Source organism: Acanthaster planci, linkage group LG12 (assembly GCF_054643075.1).
Source record: "Acanthaster planci isolate LZ-2023a linkage group LG12, COTS_SCS, whole genome shotgun sequence".
NCBI classification, from domain to species: Eukaryota; Metazoa; Echinodermata; class Asteroidea; order Valvatida; family Acanthasteridae; genus Acanthaster; species Acanthaster planci.
The window spans coordinates 8,376,980-8,396,344 of NC_141788.1; the positions used below are offsets into that span (position 1 = coordinate 8,376,980).

The following is a 19,365-nucleotide window of genomic DNA, read 5'->3' on the forward strand; positions in this document are numbered from 1 at the left end:
GCTTCGAAATCGAAACTTCTCCAAATCCTTCATGTAAACTTTTGGACATAGATGCGAGGTGTTGGGCCTTGTCGAACAGAGTTAATTTGGGATTACGAATTTATGATCAACCCGACCACTGCACAAACTCAAATTGTCCAATGTATCCTTTTCCTTCCCTCGTGGACAGGCCTACAGTCATAGCATAACACCCCTGGGAAAATTAGTGATTCGCTTCCTACGTATCATCTTCACGTTCGTAAATTTGCTTGAATATGATTGAGGGCGCCATTCAACATTCAACGCATGGCGTGATTCTTCGGTGGAAGGCAGGGTGCAGTGGTAATTTTCGTGTTGTATTCAGAAGACAGAAATCACCTCGGATATGGATGTAAGTAGACCTGCAGCAATATTACTCTATTACATATTTCAGAAATTGGAAAATCTTGTATTTGATTGCCACTTTTGGTTAAGGTAGGCCTTGCCTACTCAGTAGGCCAAATGTCACTGCAAACTAACGAGGTACGAGTTCGCTTGACGCGTGCGAACCTTGACCAGCTACAGTACAGGCTACATTAGCCCAGGTGGACAACCGACTCCCTGACCGTACTGCGTTACGGAGGGACAGTGTGTACTTGTGAAGACAAGCCGTGACCAAATGGTTGACTATGAAGGCGGTCGATACACAAGACATGGGAATTGGCTGCTGCCACTCTCTGTATATATGTGTGTGTAACTCTTACTACCACGGGTGGAGTGACCGGTTGAAATTGCAGTTGGCTGTGGCACGTGGGGGGTCACAGTGACCAATCATAGGGTTCCTCATTATTTACACCCAAATGGCATAAATGACAACCAACAGCCGTTGATCACCGCGAGCCATGTGCTCCACAGACATTGTTCACACTGCAACTGCTTGCTCACGTGCACTCGGACCTGTTTCAAGCTCTGTAGAACTTAATACATTGAAATGTTTTAAAATTTTCCATCTGTGGCAGATCAAAATATTGGATTCGAGGAGCAGTAAGGAACTTCTTACACTTACAGAAGTGAGTAGCTACCAGTACCTTGACCTATTGGAAGGTGAAATTAACACGTGCAGTTGCAAGTTACCAGTCTTTTTATTTGGAGAAAGTTAATCATTTTGTCTGTAATCTTAATAATGCTTGTATGGTATCCACTGACTTTATAGTGGTTGGATTGTTCAATTTTAGCTTGGTAAGGCCACAACCATTGCTGATGTCAAAACCCAAGTCCACCTCAAAAGTAAGTACATGTACATGTCTGACGCTTAGAGTGCCATGGTTTAAAGGTTTCGAAGTCTGACTGACGCAGCAATACGCAGGCTCGAACCCCAATGGTGATCGTGGTGTTCGTGTCCTTGGGAAAGATACTTTACCACAATTACTTTTCTTGCCTGGGAGTGTAAATGGGTCCCTGTGTAGGTGACACATTGCGCTCATTTCAAACTGTTGCATGAAAACTTATCTTGATAATAGTTTTGAAGCTATTTGAGACGCACAATTAAAGGAGCACTTTTTTAAAGCTTGTCACAGACACCACAGAATTCAAATCGTCATCATTGGAACAGCAATTTTTTATACCATCATCACTTGACAGATTTGTAATATTTCAAACAAATAAGACTATAAGTTGTTATACAAAAGTTGAGAGGCAGCGCACACTGTTAATGTACAGTGCAGAAGGCATCAGATGTAAGACTTGAGTCAACCTTGCCGTTTCTTATTTCAGAGAGAAATCTTTATCCTGAGAGGCAGTCCCTCCGCACGACTGCAAGTGAGTATATCTACAGTTTGTTACAACTTGTCATACTAATTGATTGTCACGTGGAATTTTATGGTCAGCAGAGTGACACTATTGTCATATTGATATTTGGCCAATAGAACCTTTACCCATTTTTTAATATTCAAAGTAACTTGCGACCATAAAGCAAAACCATTATAATGTCAGGGGGGAGAATTTTTCCACAAAGCAGTTCATCAGAGATCTCCACATTGCGATCTTAATCTTGAGTGGGTCGTGGAAAACACTTTATCCACAAAACTCGAGCAAAAGGCAAAGGAGAGTTGGGATTTCATGAAATTCCGTGGCCTTGGAAGGTCAGGGTGATACCTGTGTCTTTGGCTTTTGCAGAGGGGAAATCCCTCAAGGATGACTGTACCTTGGAGTCGTTGGACCTCGGAAGCAGCGGTAAGCTCTACTTCAAGGACCTGGGACCGCAAGTGAGCTGGACCACTGTAAGTGGAGCAAACTCAAGCTGCTTTGGAATTTCGGATGTCACCGAACTGTTCCCAACCCTCTCAGATCCTTCAAAATCTTTCAAGAGGATTTGAGAAGCTCTTGGCCCATAACAATTGAAGGGTGGGGGAACTCTGTGAACTGGCATTTCCTGTCCAATCACTGCCATCCATATTTTTTGTACAAAGTGATCTTAGAGTTTGTAGGGTGATGCCTAATGTATGTTTTGCCATCATTTTCTGTGAAATTTATGCCTTCCAATCTTCCAATTTTTTAAAGATTATGTGTGAAATAAGTTTAAACCTCTCATCAGCTGAATATATGAACAAGTGTTGAAAAAACAAACACAGGTGTAAGTTCTGACTGTAGTTACAAACTGCTTTGAGTCTGACACGGGCTGAAACTTTGCAGACTTAGTAAGTGTAGATGTTTCTTCTGCCAACTTTTATAAACAATCTCTGACATTGTGTGTCAGAGATCTGAAGAGGTACCTTGCCTCTCTCAAGGTAGTTCATGATGGCAGCTACTCTTTCATAGTTACCTGTCACTCATCTATACCTCTCAAGATTCACTCTGGATGTTTCAAAAAGCCTGCAAAGTTTCCCCAAAGCTCTTTTAACCGATATATTAGCGTTTCTGTCTGAAAAACCGAATCCTGCTGACAACATGTTTTTCCTTGCAGGTGTTTATGACTGAATACACCGGTCCATTGGTTGCCTACCTGCTTTTCTACAGCCGCCCAGCGATCATTTATGGGGCCGAAGCTGCAAGCGCGCCAAGGCACCCCGTGGTGCAGTAAGTACCAGTTCATATGTAGTCAAACTGTCTCAGGATATCATCGACCATTACACCCCCAGTTTGGCGCAGACGCGAAGACTGTACATTCCGGCGTAAATTGGTAGTGCATACTCAGCGTGCCTTGAGCCAAGCACGCATAAAACTTGCGCACTCACATGGTGAGTGCCCCCAGAGGACCATGGATTCCATATAAAAACACACCCTTTCATGTTCCTGCTCACAGTGGATACTGACAGCTGTCAGTAAATCATTATTACCCCTGCTCGGTCAGCATATATAAAGTAGTCCATTACAACTCTGTGGACATTGTCTGTTGTAAATGGCTCATCCTACAGAACATTTCACTTTGCTAGTACTCCTCAATGGGAGACGCAATTGCAGTAAAGTGCCTTGCCTATGGACACAGCCCAGACACACGTCATTAGTGTTTATGTTTACAAGTGATGAGCACGTTGTTGTTTGTGTGAACAGAATTGCTGCGGCCTGCTGGACCTTCCACTTTGCCAAGAGACTACTCGAGACCATCTTCGTCCATCGCTTCTCCCATGCCACCATGCCGATCTTCAACATCTTCAAGGTTCGCTACCAACCTGGACTTTGGAGTTCCCTACTTTGAAGTGGTGCTCGAGATTTTGATGCTGAGATTGAAAGGGAGCACTGTTTGGTTTTGTAAAAAGATCCCTGAGAAATCAGCTGTATACAGGCTTTGACAAACCTTTAACGAAGGCAAAAGCATGATGACTAGTTTTATAGTTGCGTCAGTCCTTACCCAACAAAGGTGTTTTACTCGAAACTTTTTATAAAGTTTGATCCAGCCTTTTTACATCTTGACTTATGTGATAAATGCAAAGGGTAAAGTCGTGATTAGACATTTTCCAACCATCGACCTCATTTTGCCAAACAAAAGTGGATAAAATTCTGCACAAGACAGCTCATGTCACCTTGATCAGGGGCAGTCTAACATAGCAGGAGGCCCAAACACTTCTTGTGTTCAAGATTCACGCCGAATTTCACTCTCTCTCTGAACCTTTCCACAAGCGTAATAGAAAAAGCACCGGTGAAGTGAGGAACCAATCAGCACCAGTTTTCTTCTTTCCTCTCATCAATTTTGGTTTGTTTTCTCATTGTAGAATAGCTCCTACTACTGGGGATTTGCGGCTTTTGTCTCGTACTTTATCAACCATCCGTTGTATACTCCACCAGGTGAGCCTCTCAAATGTACATAATCTCCACAGGTTATGAGAAGAAACCACGTGCTGTAAACAAAGTATGAAAATGGTTTTATTCATCCATCTGATCTGCACTGCCCTCGTGGAGTGGTTTTATTCATCCATCTGATCTGCACTGCCCTCGTGGAGTGGTTTTATTCATCCATCTGATCTGCACTGCCCTCGTGGAGGGACACCTGGTTTGGAAATGTGCCTCTCCAACTGCTACATTGAAACTGTTAGTCACCGTTTTGGTATTAGAAGGAGAAATGGTATCATTCCTATTGATTTTATAATGCCTCACCGACAAAATTGAAGGGGGCCGAAAGGCTTCAACTACGGTTTGTGGATTTCTGTTAATTGTCCTCAGAAGCCTACCACGTTTGGGGTGGAAGGGTCAAGGTCACAGTAGTTTAAATGGTAGATTTCTTGAAATCCCAAATTGAAGTCCTTGTTACAGCATTAGATTGATGGTGCATTTCCATTAACGCATCATTCTTCTGGTGTCTCTGCAGCCGGAGGGGACCTTCAGATCTACAGTGGGCTTGCTGCCTTCCTGGTAAGAAATATCAAACTTTCAAGCCTTTGTTGAGTTGAGTGACCATTTGGAAGGAATGTTCAGTCATATGATCTTTGTACTTGAGTTGATGGATCCTCGTATTGTCAGTTTTACTGTTAACTACCAACGCTGTCGCTGTAACTCTGGGCAATGTGAATTGCACTTGAAAAGCACCTGTTTGATAAGTCAGCTCACTAAAAATGCTTGCCACAGACAACATGGCATAACATCGGTGCAGTAAGCCCGAAGGAAACTCAAATTTAAATGCTTAAGTTTGTAAGGTTGCCAGGTCACTAGATATTAGGAGGCATCTTGAGAAAGAAATGTTTCTGTTACCACTGAATGCTCTGTGCAGGAGCGCTGTATATCCCATGTGGAAGTTCACTGTTCTGCAGGTGCATTCCTTATGGAAACACCCAAGTTTTGTGTACAGGCACATACATCATTTTTTTCCATTCAGGAACGAGTGACATTCCCAAGTTGTTTTCAGTAGGAGCAGCAAATGTTTCCAACAGGAACGGGCCGTGTTTGTTTGAGTGTTCTTAAGCATTCCAACCATCAAGTTGCTCTCATATTTAACTTGAACTCACAAGGGATTCGCTCAGTGTTGCTGACCTCAAATTCTGTGTCGCAAACTTTGATCATGCCCTCAGGTCTGTGAGCTGGGTAACCTCAGCATCCACGTGGCCCTGCGCAACCTGCGTCCACCTGGCACCAAGGAGCGCCGCATCCCTAAGCCTACCTCCAACCCCATGACGTTCCTCTTCAGCATGGTCAGCTGCCCCAACTACACCTACGAGACAGGGGCCTGGATCGCCTTCAGCGTCATGACCCAGTGCCTTCCAGGTGAGAGAACCCTTTCCCAGAACCCATCGTCAAAGTCGAGTACTCAGTCGCATCTAGGCGAGTGGTGACAAAGGAATGTCAGTGTTAAGGCACCTTTCCAATAGGCCTGTCAGCACTTACGGCAATCGCTACCGCGGTGATTTTGAGGGCCTAACGCAACGCACACGTGTGTTATGTTAAGGGAGTTGATTTCTGTTTCTGTGAGAGTACAAGCATCGTGTTTGCAACGCGCTAAAAAAAGGTACATATGGAAAGGTGCCTTTACAGATAAGGCGTGAAAAGCTCAAGGCTCACATCGAGGCTTGGATATTTGTGATTACTTATGAAGTAACAGGCCCACTTTGTTTTCTTGCGTCCTTTCCTACGGAGCCGGTGGGGGTCCACAGTCCTTTCAGCAACTCATAAAGTGTGGCATCATTAGTGCAGAACTTGGCCATGGGGGCGTCCTAGCGGCGGTCAATGCTTTGAAGCCAGTCTGACCCAACCATGACCTGACCTGTAGTGGCATCAAACCACAAAATGGTTGACACCCTCGCCAAGAAAAAAAAATTTGAAATTGAATTCTTGTGTGATTTATCCTCCCCCCAGCTGTTCTCTTCGCCGTGGCCGGCTTTGGCCAAATGGCCATCTGGGCCCTTGGCAAACACCGTAACTACAAGAAGGAGTTTTCCAACTACCCGCGACAGCGCAAGTCGATCCTTCCATTTCTCCTCTAACTCTCCCCCCGACGTGTATTCCAGGGAGGGGAAAATCAAAACGTCTCCGAACTCGGCATCGGTTTGGAGTAATTTGGTGTTTTTTGGTGTGTGTCTGTGTAATGCAAATTTTACAATCGTAACTTGCTAGTATGTACTCGTTTGTAATGTGACCATTTTTGAAAAAAAAAATCGTTGGTACGTTACGTTTGTGATTTGCAAGGTGCCTGTTTCACATGTGAATGCTGTGATGTTTACACACATGAATTTATGATTTGGTGTGAGGCCATTTTAACTGAAAGTACGTGATAATTGAAATTTATTGTATCAAAACTGTTTTTTGATTGTTTATTGGAATTGTTGGGGAAATATCAGTGAAAAACCGAACCATCATCACAAATTGATTCTAACAGTGTCCTACTGCAGCCTAGCTGGCTTGTCTCGAACCAAGCATAATTAGAAATTTGTCCCAACTAAACGTTTGAAATTACTTGCTATTTTGATTGAATCACACAAAGGTCACATTGTCTTTTCAAGGGACTACAATTTTCACGATGTTTGGCTTCCATGTAGTGGATGTGTGCAAGAAACCATTTGTGAAGTTCACCTGTTTTTGCACATCTTCATCCGCATTCTTTTTTTCTCCATACTTTGTGCTTGTGACATGCATCTCATATATAGTGTTGTATTTGAGTCTGTCACGAGTCCCTGCAAGTCCCTGTAAGTCCGTCAATGACATTTAGTCACAAGCCATTCAAATGAGCTATGATGAAAGCATTCTTTTGTCATCACTCACCCTGTTACTCATGACTTGCCTTGTGAAGGGACTCGTGACTCAACTTGTGAAAGGACTTGTAGTGGACTCAAATACAACACTGCTCATTAAACAGTGCAAACGTTTGTGATAAGTGCATGCGGTAATTTTTGGTGGGACTAGGTGACAGCTACATCTTGGCCTGCTGTTCGTCTAAAATTGGGGTTACAGCGTTAACTTGGTTAACCGTACAGGGATCTTGTATTGTGGTACTCGTTAAGAGACAGCGGTTTCAATGTTTGGACAGTCACAGACAGTGCACAGTTTTGTCCATTTCCCCCTGCCAAATTACATAGACATATCTGCACCAGTTGATAAAAAAGACAGTTCCAGACTGTGTGGTTTTGCATAGGAGGTTTGAATTGAAGTGTCATGTGAGTAAAAAAAACACAGGGTAGAACTCTGATTCAGCACTCAGCAATCAAAATATTTAAAGAACAAAAAAATGACATTTTGGCTGATGGCCTTTTTTTGTCCACACCCAAAACTTCAGGGAGTATTTTTTTTGGGGGGGGGGAACATGCACGCTCGGCAGTGCCTCTGAATTGGCCCTTAGCCAGTGAAATAAAGCCCCTCCACCCTCCCGAGATCCCTCTAGGGGTTGCCAGAAAGCACCTGGGCCAACAACTGTCAAAGCCCTGGGCTTTGCTGGACACGTGTTCAGGTTGATGAGCCAAGAAGGTGGCTGAAAATGATGACACATACTTACTTTTTCTCCTTGTCGACCATGCTGTAGGCCAATAAAACACAAGATCTCTGTACCCCTTTAATCCCAAAGAAATGGCAGAAACATCACGCCGGTTACTGTTCAGGAGAAAAATATCAAGAAAGTGCTTTCATTACGTAGCTTAAGTGTTTCATTCTGCGTCACAATTCTAGTTTTTTTTAGGTTGGCAAATTGTAGATGGCTTTCAGGACACTTGACAACAGCGAAATTCACAAAGTGTTTACAAAATATCGTGCAGCTATGAAAATACCAAGTTGTAAGATGCCACACTGTAATACTTCATGACAATACCTCCCTCTTTAAACGCAGATGGTGCAGATGGGTATTTTGAGGCAAACCCTGTCACTACCCAAGGGTGAAGCTTCCACAAATTTCAGTCACTCGCACAAAACGCATGGGAATAAGAAAATCGTCTGTAGGCAGGCAAGCCAGGACTTGCAGAGGACTCTGGCAATATGTGGCAAGTTAACGTTTGTTGCAACTTGCACCGTCATCACATTGTATCTGTCACGTGAAGAATTTCCACTGCAGTAGCTACATTGTGTGTTTGCCCAGAACCCACCCCTGTAAATAGGGCCTCACGATCCTGGAAAGTGGGGTAACTGAAGGGGGATGGGGGGATGGGGTACATTCTACCCCCACTCAGGGCCTGTGCCCCCATGTGCCACCCACCACCTCCTCAGAAATTAGAGAAGGGAAAAGTCTGGTGATCGTCCACCTTGATCAGCATTTTAACTGTGATTTAACCCATTGAGTGTCCCCTCCAGAAAATGAGGGGCCACAAGTGCCCGCACCCCCTGCAAATATACTCCAGTTATTCCACTTATCCTGGAATACCGTGGTATCCTGGCCCCCAGTACCACTGGGGGAAAACTTGAAGAAAATTTGTGGCTTTTTTCCCCAAAATGTTGCAAAGAAATATGGATGATTTCAGTTTCCAGAGCCTACCCTCTAAGTTAACCTCCAGCTGTCTGACGGAGCATTTCTAGATGTGTCCTTCCTTTGTATTTTCCTTATGAAATTACTCACTCTGACTGCAAGTATTTGGTCTAGTTAAATCCAATTCATATGGCACACCATTGGATATTGTTAAAATTCCAAGGCTATATTGTGCACATAATGTACACCATTTAGTGAAAGAGCTGCATTTCATAGATACCAAATGATCCATAGAAATCTACATGTATTTCAAAGAGTTATGGCATTAACTAATCTCGGTAAAGTGTGTTCGAAAACAGATTTACATGTATTTATATTTTATCAAGCAGGTCTAATTTATGATAAAGTCTACTTCAAGTAATTGATCCATATCTTGCGAATTATCATCAGAAAAGCCCCCATCTTCCCAAAAGTTTGTAGTGGAGCTATAAAAAAGGAGGTCCGTGTTATGGATGTGGGTCACCTCGCCCCTAATCACTTCGCTCCGTCGCCACTTCTCCCCATTTTCACTTCGCTCCACCAATTATCGTTCATTCTGTTCTTTAGTAGTCAGAGAGGCATCTGCCCAGATGGAACAAATGGAAACATCGACGTTTCAGCATCCTTACTCTATGGTTTGAGGAGCAACCAAATAACGGTGGGAGAATCCAACTTTCAAATGCCAAAACATGCTTTCGATTTCCCAACAACCCTAATATTTGGCGAGACCTTGCATGTTTTTCCAGTTACATTTGCAACATTTGAAAAGCCTGACTTCTGCTAATTTCATGAGTCCTCTTCGTGTTGCGCTGTGCGGTCGCTGTGGTAAAAAACACGTGCGCAAAGCGCTGGTTCCCGCCGCGCTGCACCCATGCAAGAGGATGCGTGATGGAGTGTGGCAGCCAGTCTATTCATGCCGCGGCGACCTACATGTACGTGACCTCACGCATCGAAAAAAATCGATTTAGCAAGATTTCTGAGAGTGAATTCACAGAATTCAGTATCTTTTCTATGTGACTGTGTGTGTTAGGTTGTTTTGCTTGAAGCGAGCATGTCTCCACCATCGGCATTAAGTGAATGCCGTAGAGTTTTTCTGTATACATGTGTAACTCTATCATGATGTCGTTTCAATTGGAACTGTCCTCTCTCTACCATTTTTTGAAGGGGCTTATAACACACTCGAGTTCGGACGGGGCAAAATGGAAATTGGGGATGTGGAGATGGGGCGAAGTCACTGTAAACCCGTGTTATAATTAATGACTTCCCACCTACGTTAAGTTTATAGTTCCTAAATGAAAAATAGAAGAGGAAATCCGGTATTTTAGACACGATTTTTAATTTCAGCAACAGCTGCTAACTGAATCCGGAAGTAGTTAAAACGTGCGGAATAGAAAGAGTTAACTGGAAAACTTGGCTTGGGGCCTTTTTCATGTGCGTTTGACTCATGCTGGAATTGTTTGACCAAAACGTTTGCTTTTTTCCAATGGATTTTTACGGTGGATTGCAATAAATTTCATTAGCTTAAGTGGTTGTGTTGCGTTGTGTTGCTTTATAAGGACCATGGAGCTCCATGGTAGTGTACGAAACGCCACCCCTTTTCCGTGAATTTACGAAGTTGAGGAATCGAGCCCAACGGTTTATCGAGCCAAGCTCAGTTACTAAGCCCAAATTACCTTCAGAGTCGCTGATATATCGGCAAAGATGACAGTGTCAACCCAATTCCACTGAATTCAGGTCTTTCAGCGCAATCCCCTTCCGAATGTTCTTTTTTCTCAAAAATTAAATGTACAAGATGGAAATTGTAAATCGGAGATCGGGGCTCCAATTCCGAATGTTAAATTCATTACCAAGTACAAATCGGCTTTATGTCGTGCAGTCAAAATCCAACTTCAGGGTTACCGATTGCTACGAGGTGAGGCTCGGGACTTCTGTCACTCGGAGTCTGGCTTCGATTCCAGTGGGGTGCAGTGGCGTAGCCACGGGGAGGGGGGCAGTGCCCTACAAATTCCCAGTGGCCCCGCCCCCCAGGTTCCCCTCACTAAAAAAAAAAATCTATAACTTATTGATATCAGTTTTTAAAAAGGTCGGGAAAGTTTTTTTAAAAATTCAACATTTCGCAATGATCCGAAAAAAAACACAAAAGGGAAATTAGTTTTTGAAAAATTCCTAAAAACTTGCTTTTCTTCAACCAAATCAGCAAAATCATGACTTGATTCGATTGTAAATATTTATGAATTAATTGGATTTCCGCTGGGGGACGAGTCAACGGAAATCTGCCTCCGAGGAATGGTAATTTCGGTGTACCTTGTTAATGTGTAAAATAGTTCAAAGCATGTTAAACATTATTTCATCACTGATCTTTATCATGACTATTGTGGGCTTGGACCCACCTGGCCCATACACAGTGGTGTAAATTTGTGATGGAAATTGGGGTGGGGGTGGGGGATGGGCAAAGGTGGGGGGGTTCACTTGCCCGGCCAAGAAAATTTGAAAATATTGAAGATGGCATATTTATGACTTTTAAAATTGTTTTGCCTCTTGAGTGATAATGAATGCATTCTAGTCGTTGAAAGTCTGAAAAATTCTTTAAAATCCACTTTATTTTTTTATACCCAGCAAGAAATTGTCCAATCCCTATACACATTCCAGACTATTGTTACTTAACACATCCCCCCCAAGATGTCTGAAAGGAATTCCCCAGATTCCTGCGAGACAATGACCAACACAAACCTCCGTCTCATACCTTGCTGCATATGTATTTTTTTGCTCCCAGCAAGAAAGTATGGTGGGGGGTGACTCAATATCCCCCCACCTCAAAAAGGGAGGGGGTATATACCCCAACACCCCTCAGGACAATTTTCGACAAACAAATTCACGCTAATTCAGTGAAGACGTGCAAGTCGTCAAGCAAACTCGCATATGCACTCGCATATGCAGGATTCCCCTGGTTGGAACAAATCACACTAATACGCCATACGAGAAAATAAACTTCAGGTTTTGTTACAAAATGTTTTAATAAATTTCAACACTCCTGTGGGGTTCACAAGATACATGAAATGAATATAAATTACGCACGCTGCGTTTATTTTTAATTATACTGTTACAGTTCTACTAAATTAGAAAAACTACATTTCGTAGATCACAATGCCTTTATTTCGCCACTGCATGTTAAATCATAAATGCATTTCGTGACTGTTAAGTTATGACACACAATATTAGTCGAGTGTGACGTCGCGTGAAATAGATTAAAAACAAGTGGCACGCCAGGAAAAATGAACTCGTTTCAACCGTGCATGTATTGCAGACGTTTACGCACCGACATCCCTGGATTTTTTTTAACCATGACAATAAGCCTCGCTAGTAAAAAGGAATTCTAATTTAAAAAGTGGTCCAGTCTTCATGATGAGTTGACCTTTCCATCTGCACAGGCTTTGCGTGGTAGCCGTCTTGCAGGGTAGTACTCTTGTTCCACAGCGAAACTACCTTTGTGCACACCCTGTGGAACAAAAGCACTGGCCTGCAAGATGGCAGTCATGCAAACCCTCTATTCAAGAAAGTACAAATGCGCAGACGGATCGAGAAATTGAAAACGGTTGAACTTCTCCATGATATAGTGTATTTCCCCTTCGGGGATTTCCATCCAGTGACAAGTTAATATCTCTCACAATTATGTCCCATGAATGTGCTGCCGTGTTCATACAAAAAAATGGGAAAACCGCGAAGTTTTTCCTCCCCTTCACTGAAGGTCTGGCGTAAACGTACAAGGGTGACGACATCCGATGAACGCCTGGCTGTATGCGTGCATTTCTGCACACATCAGGTTCATCGACGGCCAAGGACCCATTTTCACCATGGTTTCTACAGCGTTGCTAAAGTACGTATTCATTAATTTCTGCCTGCCCAGCCTCCGTAAGTCCTTTCCGGACACAATTTCCTTGACACACCAACAAATCCTCACGTGGATTACAGTATCTTGGCGTCGGCCACCAATCACGTCCACCACTGCACAGAATGGTACAACCATGACTCACCAACACTCCAAATATTCTTCTCACTGTCGACCCTTTTAACACTATTTTTGAATTCCTAAAAGCCGTAGAGCAGCCAAACAGGAAATCTGTCCTAACAATCAATTTACTTTATGTAATGTAACATCACGCAGGCGAACAGTATACCACCAAAAACTCGCTTCAGAATCTTTCAGGTTTGCTTGGTGTTTTTGGTATGAAAGTAAGTTCAACAGAGCTTTCATTCATCAATTCACAACCACGAGCGACATGTAGTTTACAAAAGGTACTGACGACAAAGCAGCTCCTTCAATGCATACGTGTAATTTTAAATTAATACCCTAAACTGTCCTTTTAATATTGCTACACCAAAAGGGCAAACTTTAATTCCATAAATCTCTCTATGAACAAATGTACACATTATGATACAAACTTCCTTGGCAATGTGCTCGTGGGACCCCATTCATCTCAATACAAAGGTCTTTCTATCAATCATCTAATACAGATTTCAGATTTTATAAATTATACTAAAACGATAGCTGACATTCCTCAAGTTTTCTTCAGTACTACCATAAAAGACTCGACACACAAGCACTGGCATACCATTATTGGGAGACCGCAGACACCAATGGGTACTCCCCCCCCAAAAAAAAAACACAGTGTTGATGCCTGCACATAGTAATAGGTTTACCTTGACCTGCTACGGAGGCACAGCCAAATTTTCCAGACGAAATCATTCTTATTCTGTGCTTGCACTTTTTCCTCATTGCTGACAGTGACACAAGTGCTTCTACATGTCTGTATACGACAGCAGAACGATCGTGTGGTGAATGCCAGGCACCCAGGGGCAACTCAAAATCATGAATACATACTGTGCGCGTGTACATCCATCACGAACACGCCCGTTTAACTGTCCTCCCCGAGCAAATTGTTTGATTTCGAGAAAGAAATGCTAGAAACTAAAACTCAGTTCTTTTATGAGGGAAAACACAAGTTCTAGTCTGGCAACCATAGTCTCTCTTTTCCTCACAGAATTACATCAGGTGACTTTAAGAGTACTCAATACAATCACGTAAGAATTTAAAGAAAACAGCAACACGAACATATACATTCTATGATGTAGCAGATGTGCTTTGTTCAGGGTCATTCAAACATATCTGGCTGTGCACTAGGCTTAATTTTTATGAAAAACAGTAAAACCTTTAAAACAAATCATTTCTCACATATAACACCACACGAAAGACAACATTTCAATTCAAGTGACGTATAAACCTTTGGAAAACCCCCTGAAGCATGAAGAACACTGTAATTCTGACATAATGAATCTCGGCTGAAATCTTGACAGACAAATAAGGATAGAACTGGAACAAACAATTTCCCAGCCCTTTTTTTTTTTAAATTGCCACAGTGTGAAATGTCAGACAACTTGCCTGATAAAATATGCATGAATACGCTCAATAAATATATTGCAAAACTAGTCTTCTTCCTTGAGGACCAAAATTAAAAAAAAAAACAACACTTTGTCTTCCTGTTTGCCTGCATTGTCGAACAACTGATTTTTTTCCCCTTTGAGAGTACCTTTTGAGACAACTCTCAAAAAACCCAAAACAACAAACTACATGTAAGTCGTTCAAAGACAAAAAGTAATCTACTGTGTCTACAATGCAGATCATACAACAAGCAAGAGTGGTGTTTTTTCAAGGCCCAAACTTCAGACAGAAGCCTTCAGGAAGGGTGATTCTGATGCCCAGCCACGAAAAATAAAATCTCTTGAAATGTGCTCCGACCATTACAAAATTTATGTACAATATGATGATACAAAACTGAAAGGAAACAAAACAGTTGTGCATGTTGACAGTCTTCAAGGCTGAAGTCTGGCATGGACTACCAATGTACTTAGGTGCTTTGCTAATACCACAAATATTGAAAAAAACATCTTCATGTTATCTTGAGTGTGTTCACACGCGGCTCCGGGGATGCTATGACACTGGCAATAAGTTAATCTGCTTTTGAAGTCCATTGTGAACAAAATAAGAATAAACTCCTCCTCGGTCAATGTGGCAGTTTTGTCTTTAAATTCCCGCCTGAAATTTTCCAAGGGATTTCCTAACGACTAAGAACAGCACCATGCGAATGTGGTATGATAATACACAAAAGTCTCGCATAAAATTGAGCATATTTGCGGTTTGTCTGCTGACTGGCAAAGTAAACGTTGGTAATTAAATAAGTCTTCCCTCAATTAAATGAACACAGAGCTGGCACAGCCCTTCTTTTGTACAGCTTCAATGCGTCTGTCTGCCTTTCTCAGGGTAGGCAGTCGGCTAGAACCTCTTTGGTAGAACTATTGAGGTACTCGGGGAAGGCAACATCGAAGCTGACGTGCATGTCACCTCTCTTGGAGGGCTGCTTGGGGTAGGGCAGACCCTCCCCGCTCACTCGCTTGACGGAGCTGGGCTTGATGATTTCCCTGCAGGGCAAAGATATCGTGCCGCCTTTGATGGAGGGCACCCGCAAAGTGGTTCCGGTCAGGGCCTGCAAGAAACGGAAATAGAAATTTAACACCAGAGAGTCGCTGATGAAATGAAATGTTGTTCAAGAGGTACACGTAAGTATCAAACTGTGTTAAGTTAGATTTGTTTAAGTACATTTTGGAAATTGATCAAGACTCTTAATTTTGAACTCTCTTAGAATTCTTTTTTTTTAACTTAAGAAGGTTCAGTTACTTAGAGAATACCTCTAATTTTTCTTTCATAATATGAGTTTGCTAACTCTTTATAATTCCTCCAAAATATCTTCTATTAAAAACTATGTGCACATTTATGTCTTACAGTTATGTCAGATCAATTCTATCGCTGAATAATAGCCTACCCCTAACAGTCCCAAATCCTCCGATTTCAATATGATTTTACATACACCCTAGGGGGTTTGGGGTAAATAAGCAATCCGAATGTTAACATGTGTGGACAAGCCTCATCTCATATCTCAAATGGAAAATGAGTATTTGTCCCCAGCTTAAGCCTTTATAAACTGAATGAAGACCCAATGATGCTCCAACCTTTATCTTGATTGAATATGATGATGTAGCACTTTTACACAGATAATTGGAGACGCAGCATAATGATTAACAGGAGTGATGTGTGTTGCTTGAGGCAACAGACTATGTAGGCAAGGGACCATACAAATGCTGGGAAGGTCGTTCCAAACATCATCCGTTATCCTTCTGGATCCATCAAAATCAAGTCTTCGTGCATTTTTGCAGGGTTGATAAAGTGCAGCCCGGACACTGTTACACTGCATGAGGCTCGATGGCCCTTGGCAGTTTCGGTGCAAAGAATATGTGCCCTCTGTTTCCGCCCAAGTGGTGTATTTTGGAAACTTTTGGAAAGTTTAGTACCTACTAAGCATGAAGGCGTCCTGGAACTTACCTCTTTGAGTGATATCTTTGCTTTGTAGTGTAAGTTACTGCCGTCCCGCTTGAAATACTGATGGGGTTTGTCCTTTAATGTGAACACAATGTCTGCGGGGATCCGGTCTGGGTACTGGTCTCCCTCTTTGGGAAATGTGATTTTGGTTCCCGCTTTCCAGCCAGGCTTGACGTTGATCTCCAGTACTTTCTCTTCCAGTTTGGTGCTGCGGCCATCCGGGTTCAGCACCTGCCGGGAGATCTTCATCTTCTTGACGCAGCCAGTGTTAATGTCCTCCAGTGACACTCTGAGATCATGATGGACGGATGGGTCCTGGCGCTTGGCCCCCCTCTGCGGCATGCCGGTCATACCTGACATGCCGAAGCCCGGGAAGCCGAAGTCATCGTCGATCTCCATGGGGTCACCGCCCGTCGAGAAGACGGTGCGGTGGTGGCCACTACCCCCTTGCCCACCAAAGTTCATGAAGATCTTGAAGGGGTCCTGGCCCCCGAAGAAGCTCTGGAAGGTGGCATTGGGGTCGCCGTGGTAGGTCCAGGACTTGAAGGTGCCTGAACCAGGGGCGGGGCCTCCACCCCCCTTCAGCCCCTCCTCGCCGTACTTGTCAAAGATGCTGCGCTTCTCCTTGTCGCTCAAGACCTCGTAGGCCTCTGAGATCTCCTTGAACTTGTCCTCGGCACCCTTGCTCTTGTTTTTATCCGGGTGGTACTTGAGGGCCATCTTCCGGTAGGCCTTCTTGATTTGGTCCTCAGTGGCATTGCGGTCGATGCCCAAAGTCTTGTAGTAGTCTTTACCCATTGTTAGTTGGACGAGGGCAAAGGGTGTCCCTCAGATGACTTTGGCTTCAAGTTTGACAGACTCACTCACGAGGTTCACAAACAACCTGGTATATGTACATGTACAAAAGGCAAAGGAGGTCTGAACGTTAACAATTCTGGAAGTCATGGTCTGTCCGCCTGTCTGGATGACGTATAGCAGGTCACCAATTTCCAGTTAATCTCAAGCTTCCCTGCACAAAGTCAGAAACTGAAAACTCTGATAAGACCCTTTTCCATTAGGTTGAACAAACATACACAGACCTTTTAAAATAATTTTTTGTGTCTTAACCTCGTTGCAGATGTACGTCAAGAATGTGGAAGTTTAATGACCTTCACTGATGTGCACGTGTACATGTGGTTACACACTAATAACACACAGCATACTCGACTTGTACATGTGCTGGCAGTGTATCAAGGCTCATTTCTTGACTCACTGTTCAAGAATTTTATGTACTCAGGGGTCAGAAAGACATTATGCTACCAGTCCATGTGCAAAGGCACATGCTTGAAAACAGTTAACTTAGGGCCAGGGGCACCCAAAGCTGATGGACTAGGGCTTGTCCATAGGTTGCATACATTTCAAATGGGGAGGGGGAGGGATTACCAGACAGGGCAGGGGCCTCTGCTGGAGGCACATGGCCACATGCCCCCCTCGTGGCTGTAAACCCCACTGCTTAGAGTGGAGAGTTATTTGTAAATGACTGAAAAGACTGGTCGTGATGTGTGAAACTGAAAGTACATGTCCATATGTACATGTAACATGCATGCATATAGCCCCATAACTGCGTGGATCATGGCATTATGCATAAAATTAATCCTACCACTTAACCTCACCCTGATCCTGCCAACCAGTAACGCTTACGATACGCACAAAATGTGCGTGCAAATATACTGTAAATATTAGGACACTACTCCACTATGAACTGACAGCATTGATATGACCAATGAATTCAACCATTTTAATTATGGATCCGGATTTCCTGAATTACAGCAAAGTATAATCCTTGACAACTTCGTTCAAGGAGGAAGCATGCATGATGCATGGATGGATGCTGATTCTTCTCAAAACAGATCTAATTTCCTTCAAAAGCTTGAGTCATGACTGGCTGTCCATCGCACGAGTCGTGTTGGAATGAGTAATTAGTGTCAGCGGATGGAATATTCAATTAAATCAAATATTCTGGTGCTCTGAAATTCCGACCATCTCAATGGCACGTTTGGAGTGTGCTAGTGAGTGAAAGAAGACAGCATGGGAATTTAATATTAGGATTTGGGGTTGGGGGATTACATGCTACGTGACACAAGCATGACGAGTAAAGTCACTCCTTGTCTGAGTAGGCCAAACTAGGACTCTACAAATCCCCTCTTTCGACATTGAAAGAGGCAAATTGTAGAGTCCTACCAATAGTTTATATCATGTCCTTACTCTATGATTACACACATTTCATGGAGAAATAGTCTATCCATCCCTCCATAAGCCTCATCGTAAATACTGGATGGGTGATCTTGGAAAATGGTAGAAAGGCATTGTGGGAAGGAAAAAGGGCAATATTTGCAAAATCACCCATGCAGGATTTGCGATAAGGCTTATGGTTACTTGCTTGGACTAAGCCCCTCCCATTATTTGGCATTATTTAAAATGTATCACTATCAATTGCATGTGAAAACATCATCTGGTAGGCCTAGAGCCTAATTTATGTGTAGAAAATGTCCCCACGTAGGCCCTGGGCCAATGTATAGGCCTAGTTCCACTTACACAATGTACAGTTGCGGTGGAACGTAGAGGTTAGAACTAAGTTAGAGAAAGTATTTTACATATTTTGAGAAAATAATTAAAGAGTTGTCGATTATGTCTGATTGCGGAACGTTTTCGGTTTCTATGAAAATTCTCTACACAGGGGGATACAGCCAATAAAAACCACAGCCAGTTACAGCTTCGAGAATGCTTTGATCTTGGCAAACCGAACTGCGCAGGAATCTTAAGCAAGATAAAAAAAATATGAAATCTGTCAGTCTTACCAATTTCTGAAGTCCAACACTATGTCCAGTGACAATATTCCAACTTCCAAACTAGGCCTATTTCACGTTAGCAAGTTAGCGAGAACGGTAAACAGTATCTTCAGCTTAAATACCGTTCGTAGAGCACTAGATTTTAGGCACACTGACAATGTGACAAACTAAACACTGAACTACCTTTCTTGCTCCCGCTCACATTTATATAAATCAAAATCGAAAATTCTAGATATTAGTAGCGACTGGTAGAAACGACCGGTGACGCCTAGATTTTGTCTACGCACGTCGGCGCTGTTCCAAAG

At 42.9% G+C, this 19,365-nt stretch overlaps 2 protein-coding genes across 2 annotated transcripts; one reads left to right on the forward strand and one right to left on the reverse strand.

Moving 5' to 3' along the window:
* The first annotated feature begins 247 nt into the window (after nt 1–247).
* LOC110985205 (putative very-long-chain enoyl-CoA reductase art-1) lies at nt 248–10,328 on the forward strand. The gene is made up of 11 exons (XM_022246051.2): nt 248–370; nt 978–1,028; nt 1,194–1,245; nt 1,732–1,776; nt 2,134–2,237; nt 2,921–3,033; nt 3,508–3,613; nt 4,167–4,239; nt 4,760–4,803; nt 5,457–5,649; nt 6,238–10,328. The coding sequence occupies exons 1-11, from the start codon at nt 365–367 to the stop codon at nt 6,363–6,365; spliced, it is 915 nt and encodes a 304-aa protein (XP_022101743.1). The 5' UTR covers nt 248–364; the 3' UTR covers nt 6,366–10,328.
* Nucleotides 10,329–11,792: 1,464 nt separating this feature from the next.
* On the reverse strand, nt 11,793–19,332 carry LOC110985202 (dnaJ homolog subfamily B member 5-like). The gene is made up of 3 exons (XM_022246048.2): nt 19,070–19,332; nt 16,236–17,115; nt 11,793–15,342 (listed from the first exon to the last, which is right to left on the reverse strand). The coding sequence occupies exons 2-3, from the start codon at nt 17,028–17,030 to the stop codon at nt 15,115–15,117; spliced, it is 1,023 nt and encodes a 340-aa protein (XP_022101740.2). The 5' UTR covers nt 17,031–17,115; nt 19,070–19,332; the 3' UTR covers nt 11,793–15,114.
* Between the last annotated feature and the right edge of the window lie 33 nt (nt 19,333–19,365).